Source organism: Podarcis gaigeae (assembly GCF_964106915.1).
Source record: "Podarcis gaigeae genome assembly, chromosome: 14".
Classification (NCBI taxonomy): domain Eukaryota; kingdom Metazoa; phylum Chordata; class Lepidosauria; order Squamata; family Lacertidae; genus Podarcis; species Podarcis gaigeae.
Window position 1 is genome coordinate 3,094,656 of NC_139690.1, and position 9,859 is coordinate 3,104,514.

General features: G+C 43.0%; 1 protein-coding gene across 1 annotated transcript; it reads right to left on the reverse strand.

Moving 5' to 3' along the window:
- Positions 1-7,911: 7,911 nt before the first annotated feature.
- On the reverse strand, positions 7,912-9,858 carry MCEE (methylmalonyl-CoA epimerase; the record flags this gene model as incomplete). The annotated part of the gene is made up of 2 exons (XM_083712132.1): positions 7,912-8,833; positions 9,652-9,858. Coding segments are annotated over 2 exons (360 nt in total), but the record flags the coding sequence as incomplete, so codon positions are not given.
- Between the last annotated feature and the right edge of the window lies 1 nt (position 9,859).

Below are 9,859 nucleotides of genomic sequence, written 5' to 3' on the forward strand. Positions count from 1 at the left end.
TCCCCCTGTTTTAGGTGGCCACATTCAGCAATGACGGGGGCAAGGGCGGGATTCTCTGTGCCTCCAGACAAGAGCAACTTGGATCACCTCCTTGCTTGCTTGCTTGCATCCATGCAGGCATCTCCCTTGCAAGATCTGGCCGAATGTGACCTCCCCTGACAGTGCAAGAATTCAATTTCATGACAATTCTGCATAATTTAAAACCAACATGAGGCTGTTGGGAAATCAGGACTGTAGCAGAGTACACCATATATATATATATAATGTTCTAATGCATCTGGGAAAGTCTATGCAAAATACTTTGCAACCCTGTGATATTACAATTTATATTTCCCCCCTTTTCAGATAGAAGAAACCTGAGGTGCGGAGACAGCAATACAGTGGTACCTTGGTTCTCAAACTTAATCCATTCCGAAAGTCCGTTCCAAAACCAAAGCATTCCAAAACCAAGGCGCACTTTCCCATAGAAAGTAATGCAAAATGGATCAATCTGTTCCAGACTTTTAAAAACAGCCCCGAAAACAGCAATTTAACATGAATTTTACTATCTAGCAAGATTGTATCCATTGTATCCATTGCTTTCATTGATCCATAAAATGAAAGCAATAATCAATGTACTGTACAGTGGTACCTCAGGTTAACTACTTAATTCGTTCCGGAGGTCTGTTCTTAACCTGAAACTGTTCTTAACCTGAAGCACCACTTTAGCTAATGGGGCCTCCTGCTGTTGCTGCTGCCACACCACCGGAGTCCAATTTCTGTTCTTATCCTGAAGCAAAGTTCTTAACCTGAAGCACTATTTCTGGGTTAGTGGAGTGTGTAACCTGAAGTGTATGTAACCTGAAGCATATGTAACCCAAGGTACCACTGTACTATAAAATAAATACAACAGTATTGTAGATGATAAAAATTATCATCCACAAAGTCACAAAAACAAATTAACCAAAAAAGCCTCAAAAACAAAAACGCAAAATAAATAGCAAAAGCACCAAACTTAGTCTCTTCCGGAAGACCGTTTGACTTCTGAAATGTTTGAAATCCAAGGTGCAGCTTCTGATTGGTGCAGGCGTCCTGGAAACAATAGCCAACAGCCACGTAGGATGTTTGGCTTCCGAAAAACATTTAAAAAAACAGAATACTTCCAGGTTTTCGATGTTTGGGAACCAATGCATTTGAGAACGCAAGGTGCCACTGTAATATCTAGCAGAACCAGGTGATTTGAACCCAGGACTCCTGTGTTGTGTTCATAACATTGGAAACTGCCCTTTGCTGGGTCTTTCTGGTCTAGCATTGTCTCCTTTGACAAGCACATTTCCCCCCTCAAATAATTCTGGGTGCTGTAGTTTACCCATTATAGAGTCAGAATTCTCAGCAGTGCCCAGAATTCTCTTAGGGGAAATTGTGCTTCCAATGCACATTAATGGTGTAGTGTGTACACAGCCTAAGATCAGCCCTGGGGCCGTCTGTACGAAAACCAGATGCTTTGCTGCTGAGCTACAGCCCTTCCCTGCAAATGATGATCTACTACGAGCTTTTATTAATCCTGCTTCTTGCAAAAGTGTTTTGTTTATGTGACCCTTATTTGTCTCATGCTATGGGAATGGTTTTGTGTGGGGTTAAGCAAAGAGCTGCAACTGACTCTCTAGTTCCTTAATTAGTGTAGCTGACGGATGATGAAACAAAGGACCAACCTTTCAGCACACTTTGGTGAGGGATATGGATAGGACAACTGAAGATGGTTTGAATAAAGAGTTGATTCTATATTTATTGTTAATTGCCATGATTGTTATTGGAACAAAATGGAAATATTTAGAAGGATTAAATAAGGATTTATTATTTTATAGTCAAAACTGGGCTATAGCCACTGTTGAAAAATTAACTCAAAAATGAAAGTATGCTAGAGGGCAAATGTAAAAAAGATTCTTTTTCATCTACTTGGCAAATTATTTCATATATTATTGATGATAACAATGTTCAAAGGACTCCTGTGAAATATGAATTAGAGCCATCCTCTAATTCCTGGATCCAGTGCGGATTTAATTCCTGGAATAGCCAGGCTAGTTTCCTGTTGAGGTAGTGGCCAGCATGGGCCATTAAGGTAACAAAGGAAGTGGCTCTGTAAATGAATGAATGAATGAATGAATGAATGAATGAATGTGTAAATAAACCATGTGTCATAAAAACAGCACAGTCTGCTGTACCTCATTCCAAAGGAAACCGAACCCTGGGGAAGCTCCTGGAACCCCTGGAATCTTACACTACCTGGAGATTAGGATGGCAGGCAAAAATATTGGAAACGTTTCATAAAAGGGCAACCAAAGTTTTCAAGGGGACAGAGTGACTTCCCTATGAAGAAAGGTTGCAGCATTTGGGACTTCCTAGTTTAGAGAAAAGGTGTGTAAGAGATGGCATGGTGGGAGTTTATAAAATCCTTCATGGCATGGAGAAGGTGGATAGAGAAGTTCTTTTCTCCTTCTCTCATAACACTAGAACTTGTGGACATCAGATGAAGCTGAATGATGAAAGGTTCAGCACAGATCAAAGGAAGTCCTTCAAGCAGCACAGAGCTGACCTCTGGAACTTGCTCCCCAGGACCTGGGTGGCTTTTAGAGAGGTTTAGCCGGTGGTGGAGGAGAGGGCAACTGACAGCTGCCAGCTCCATGGTGTGAGGCGGGAATGCTTCTGGATCCTAGTTGCTGGAAGCCCCAGGGGGGGAGGGGGTTCCTGGGCTCAGGGCCTGCTTTCAGGTTCCCCACAGGCACCTGGCTGGCCACTGTGAGAACAAGGTGTTGGACTAGATGCCTCCCCCTTTGGCCTGATCCTGCAGGCTCTTCTGATGCTCTTAAATAAATAAATGTGCACAAGCACCACAGCAGTGCACATCCTGCCATTTCAAGCCCACTGGAACGTGGCCTAAGGTATGTTCTGAACCACTGTTCAGAACATTTTAAAATGTTTTTAAAGCAAAAGGACAACCCACAGCTTGATTCTTAAAAAGCAGTGGCTGGGAGCTGTTTTAGGGTATGCTGAATACAGCCTTCATATGCCAGGCAGGATAGGGCCTTCAGTGGTGTGAAATACCATAAATTGGTGGAGACTGATGAGAAGGGTAAGAGCACATTGAACAGGTCTCCTCTTCACCTGCAAAACATTAGACAGCATAGCATTGAGATTATTTCAATATTCTTGTTCATAGGCTTTTTCGCTGGATTCTCTCACCCTGCCCTTTAGGGGTTTATCCTCTTTAGAAGGTGTCAGGGAACTGCCATCAGTGCCAGAGGGAGAGAGCAAAATCCAGAGAGATTCCAGAGAGTGTCCTGGGATTGGGAGAGGCAGCCCATCTTCTGGGGAAGAGAATCCGCGTAGCACCAGTGGAGAAGGGGGGCAGATGGGGGAAGCGGCGAGGCGGTCCCATGACTCCTTGCTGGGGACCAGCGGGGAGAGTAGGGGTCCTCCGCTGCCCACGCCCTCCTTGCGCAGAAGGCCTTCGTGCAGAGAGAGTAGGAGGAGACTAGGCGTCAAAGAGCTTCTGTGCTGGAAGAAGTTTAAGAAACGCCCACTGATGGATTCTGCCAGCGATTGAGACAGCCACAGGTGAGTGGCTGTCCGGACAGAAAAGGTTCACTCAGGCAACCCAGCCAGGTGTTTGCATCGGCTTACGCACGAGCAAGCCCTAGAAACATTACAGCAGGCCATCAGTTTCCTTTTGATATACGTAAAATGACGTTACAGATGGAAATGCAGATAGACCAGCACTCCAGTTAAAGTAGAGCAGTTACAGTACTTGCGTCCGTTTCTGAAATCAGGCCTTAATGAAGTCTCTTACAACTTGGGGGTATTACACATTCATCTATACATTAGACATTGCCGGGTGATGAATTATTCAGTTTTGACTGAAGGTAAAATTATAGCAGAAATCAAAGTTTGCTTTCTCTCTGTGTCTGCTCCGGAAAGTGCTATATAAAATGTGTGAGTTTAATGTGCTCTTAATTAGGGGTGCTATTAAGAAGGTGTTTTATGCTCCCCTTAAGGAAAAGTATAAAAACATAAAAACAGTGGAAGAATTTGAATATTTTACCATAACTCTGATACTGTAGTTCATTAAAAGGCAGATGACAGGGGGAAGAACATACTGAAGCAGGAAATGTCGTGCTCAGCCACTAGGGGCCATTTTGGGGGAAGGGGGATTTTGTGGGGCAATTTTTAATTTCTCTGTGATTGGGCAATCTATTTATTTTTAAATCATTTATTGAAACAAACAAAAATGTGGTGTAAACCCCCCTTTAAATCCATATTAACGAAAACAACTCACTCTGAAACTCACCTACAGGTGGTACCTAACACCAAGAACACTAGTGCTAATACGCCCAGGAACCTCACCAAAATGCTGGAGAGGGTTTTAAAAAACTTTGGGGGGGGGCTCGGCCCCTTCAAATATTTTATTGGGAGGGGGGTGAAGGGACCTTGGCCCCTAGGAGTTGGCTCCTCTGATGCTGAGGGTGGGCAGCCGCAGTGAGGTGTTGGAAAATGGAGTTGTGTTCCCAGCAGCCCTCAGACCAGTAAGCAATGCTGACATCAGACTAGGATGGAGGAGAAGTTTGGCTCACTTTGCATTTTCAGGGTGAACTTATCTAATTCACATTTCCTGAAACAATACATGAACCAGACACCAGGCACTCTTTGAAATTCTCGTGTTTCTGAATTACCTCTATCTGAGTAATGTGTACAAAAGCACATATGCTGGGTTAAAGCATCCATACAAATGCATATATTAGTGTAAATAATGTACCAAAAAGCATCATATTGCCAAGAAATTGCTTTGCAAAATGTGTATACCGTGGTACCTCGGGTTATAGATGCTTCAGGTTACAGACGCTTCAGGTTACAGACTCCGCTAACCCAGAAATATTACCTCGGGTTAAGAACGTTGCTTCAGGATGAGAACAGAAATTAGGCGGCGGCGGCACAGTAGCAGCAGGAGGCCCCATTACCTAAATTGGTACCTCGGGTTAAGAACAGTTTCAGGTTAAGAACGGACCTCCAGAATGAATTAACTTCTTAACCCGAGGTACCACTGTACTAGACAAAATTGCATATCCATTTAGTTTTTTATTTATTTATTGGAAACTGGTGCAGAGAATTGAGCTTCAGACTGGTAAAACGAGAAATAGGGAGTAACTGAAATTGATGTATTTACCCCTAAATAAAAGATAAGAAGTGTCATTGGCTTCAGTGCAGAAAATGGGATGTGGGAGACACCATATTGGCTTTATCTCAGGCATCAAGGTTTCTTAGGAACCAGCTGATGACATGGCTCCCCAAATCAACACAGACTGTGGAAACTTCACATTGGACTTCAAGCATCTGGCATTGTGTGCCTCCCCATTCTTCCTCCAGACTCTGGGTCCTTGGTTTCCAAATGAGATGCAAAAGCTGCTCTCATCAGAAAAGAGATTTGGGGAGCCATGTCATCAGCTGGTGTTGGTCCACTGTGCTTCATTAAGTCCAGGGTCAATGCAGCAGTCTACCAGGAGAATTTGGAGCACTTCATGCTTCCTTCCACAGACGAGCATTATGGGGATCCTGACTTCATTTTCCAGAAGGACTTTGGCACCTGCCCACACTGCTAAAAGTACCAAAACCTGGTTCAATGCCCATGGGATTACTGTGCTTAATTGGCCAGCAAACTCGCCTGACCTGAACCCCATAGAGAATCTATGGGGCATTGCCAAGAGAAAGATGAGAGACATGAGGCCGAGCAATGCAGAAGAGCTGAAGGCTGCTATTAAAGCATCCTGGTCTTCCATAACACCTCAGCAGTGCCACAGGCCGATAGCATCCATGCCACGCCGCATTGAGGCAGTAATTGATGCAAAAGGGGCCCAAACCAAGTACTGAGTACATATGCATGCTTCTACTTCTCAGAGGTCCAATATTGCCCTATTTGCAGTCCTTGTTTTGCTGGTTTCATTTAATATTCTAATTTTCTGAGATTGTTAATTTGGGGTTTTCATCAGCCATGATTATCACAATTATAACAAATAAAGGCTTTGACATATCTCGCTTTCCGTGTCAGGAGTCTATCTCTTATATTCCACAACCTTTTAAGTTGAATTACTGAAATAAATTAACTTTTCCAACATATTCTAATTTTCCGAGTTTCACCTGTAAGTGTGTTCCAAGGCACACAAGAAATCCCCCCCCCCCCCGTTGATGGTGCTAAGCATGTCTGGGTCTTATCTGTGTCTGGGTGGGTGACCATCTGGGAACCACAGATATGTAGCCTTAAGACCCATGACGGGAGGTGGGATATAAATGCAAGAACCAAGATTCTACTGCCAATCTTCTAAAGTTCTGTAGGTGGAAGGGAATGTGGTGCCATCTTGTCCTTGGCCTCAGACAGCAAGATGTCTTAGGCTAACTGAGCAAATTTCAAGGTTATTGAGCAACAAAATATATTCTGCAAGTCTAACATCTCCCTGTGCCCAGTAAAGGTACAGTGCAACTACAGAGATCATTCAGTTTGTAACTTGAGAGTTAATTTGGCTACCAGTAAGTCATCTAACCAAGAAGCATTGTGGTGGTGGATCTGTTAGCATGTGCTGCAATTGGCTGTGTAGGTCTTTGTAAGTTTTATCTCAGTATGGTTTAGTTGAGTGTCTCTCTGCTATGTCCAAGGCCTGCAGTAAGAAAGACAAAACTATGATTCTATTCTCCATTTGTTTTCCCTCAAATTATACACTGTTCTTCAGTTTTCTCTAGTAAAGTGTTATCAGGATTTCTTTTCCCGCACTAGACCCCATTTGCATTATTTAAATTGCTCCCTCTTCAAAACCAACTTCTCCTGTCCCGGGTATTGCTGTAACTGTTCTTCAGCTTGTATATGGCAGTCACCTACCACACCTATCCTGCCAGTGTGGCAGTTTTGTGCTCCTTCCTGTCAGTGACAAACTAAATGTTCAGCAATATTGTGTGGTATAGTCCTTCTCAGATTGGACCCAGTGTTTCAGAAAACTAAGATTGCAGTCTTATTCCCAGCTACCTGGAGATATGCCTCATTGAAAGCGACAAGCATGAATAAGGTTCATAGAATTGTAGCGTTGGAAGGGACCCTGAGGGTCATCTAGTCCAACCCTCTACAATGAAGGAATCTCAGCTAAAGCATCTCTGACAGATGGCCATCCAACCTCTGCTCAAAAACTTCCAAGGAAGTAGAGTCCACCAACTCCCACAGGAGACTGTTCCATTGCCAAACAGCTCTTACTTTCAGAAAGTTCTTCCTGGTGTTTAGTCAGAATCTCCTTTCTTATAACTTGAAACCATTGGTTCGAATCCTACCCTCCAGAGCAGGAGAAAAGAAGCTTGCTCTATCTTCCATGTGACAGCCCTTGAGATATGGGGAAAGGCTATCATATCTCCTCTCAGTCTCCTTTTTTCCAGGCTAAACATACTCAGTTCCTTCAAGCACTCCTTGTAAGGCTTGGTTTCCAGACCCTTGATCATCTTGGTCTCCCTCCTCTGCACATGTTCCAGCTTGTCAACATCCTTCTCAAATTGTGGAGCCCAGAATTGAACACAGTATTCCAGGTGTGGTCTCACCAAGGCAGAAGAGAGTGGGACTGTGACTTCCCTTGATCTGGACACTAGACTTCTCTTGATGCAGCCTTGGATAGCCTTAGATTTCCCTCCCTGCTGCATCACACTGTGGACTCATGTCAAGCTTCTGGTGGTCTACTAAAACCCCTAGATCCTTTTTGCATGTACTGCTAGTAAGCCAGGTGTCTCCCATCCTATATTTGTGTATCTGGTTCTTTCTGCCTAAGTGCAGAACCTGACATTTGTCCCTATTGAAACTCATTTTGTTAGTTTGGGCTGCCAATTAAAGCTCATTTAGTTTTAGAAAGAATTAAGTAGAGAAACAAAAATCATGTTTTATTATGCACCATCCGTAATAATTCAAAATAATAAATGCAGACAAACTACTATAAATTATGCAAGTGACACTGGTGATCAAATGACAGCAAATATTGGTAATCAAAAGGTAATCAAAAGGCCCAAATTCTCATGCGGATGGGGGGGAGAGAAGACTTGCTTAGCAATCATGGGGACCCAGACAAGACCATAAGCATCTTATGATTGAGTGAACCAATCAATGGAGTAGTCAATGAGTCTTTAGACAGGTGAACACAGAGAATATGATGATCCCTTGCTGGCTGTTTTCTTAAGGGAATACTGAAGGAATTACTGAAAAAACAAAAAAAAACCAGACACCTCGCCCTTGCCTTACTTGTCACTTACAAATGTAGAGCAGGGTGATGGCAGATGACCTAGAAATCTACCAAATGGATGCAAAATTATGCCCAGAGGGAGAGCGTGCGTAAAATGCACCCAGCTTACTATTGCAAGATACAGTTCAAAGGAATCCTAAGCCAGCCCAAATAAAATTTATTTTGGTGATGTTCAAGTGACTAAAAGGTGTCTTCCCAAATTAAGACTGGTGTTTCAAGATTTAAATTTTCCTTCTTAAGGCAAATCACATTATTATTAATGCTTTTCAGTCAGGGAAAAACCCTCAATAACAAGTAAATCAGGAGTAGTAATTTTAAAACACAGAAAATATGCCTCATCTCCTCTCTTAGTATAGGCATTAATTTCTTCTTATCACAGTTAGGATCATAATTCAGGCTTGCTCAAGTTCCACTAGGACTCCGTTGCAGTCCTTAGGATGGAGGAAAACCACCAGTTTCCCATGGGCCCCAATTCTGGGCTCTTCGCTCAAAACACGGATCTTCTTCTCCTTCAGTTCAGCTATGGCATCTGTTATACTGTTCACCTTTAAAAGAAAAGAAAACTTTTGTCTAAGAAGGATATGGTGGAAACAATACTGAATCTCAACATTAAAAAAAGAAAATTGGATGAAGATCACAAGAGATACGAAGGCTGGAAAACAGGTTTGTGCTTTAAAAACTAACAAGCCAAGGACAGCCTGGCTGCTGCTGTAGCAAACCAAAGGCGTTGTGTAAGCTGTGCTTTCCCCACAAGGAGTGGCAAACCAGACGCAGGACATGAGGGCAATAGCCCCTCCTGCCTGTGACCTCCAGCAACTGCGATTCAGAGAAGTCTGATCAGGGTCTATATAGCCTCTGGCAGCCTTTTCCTCCTCCCAGAATGCATCTAATCCCCTTTTAAAGTGATCCAAGTTGGTGGCCATCTCTACATCCTGTGATAGAAAATACCATAGTTTAACCATGTGCTTTTTAAGAAGTGCTTCCTTTCGTCTGTCCTAAATCTTAGTTCAGATTTGCTGGATGATCTCAGTGGGTTCTACTCCTACAAGAAAGGGGAGAAAGGGGACAGAGAGAAGCTCTGTCTCCACACCACACTAGGTTTTATATAACTCTTTAATATTGGTCCCTTGCTCGTCTTTTTTTCTAAATTAGATCACCCCAATTCACAAACAAGCTTCTCAAAACATACCTTAATGAGGGCTAGAAATTTGACCCCTTAAAAGGAAGTAAAGAAATCAGGTAGTAAAGAACCTTAGGATTCTCAGAATTTCAAATACGCTGCCTTACGATGAAGTAAAGCATCCACGTTTTCCAATGTGATTAAAAAAAAAAATTCAAAAACAAAAAGGAAGAGTGGAAATACCTCAATGCAGATATGGTGCATTCCTCCCTCCTTGTTTTTCTTCAGGAAACCAGCGATTGGGCTGTTCTCCCCTAGTGGGTGCAGAAGTTCCAACTTTGTGTTGCCCAGGTCCACAAAGACTGTGTAGACGCCGTGTTCAGGAAGGGGTACCATTTTGCTCACCTGAGCACTCAGCACATCCCTGTAGAAAGAGGTGGCTTTTTCTAAA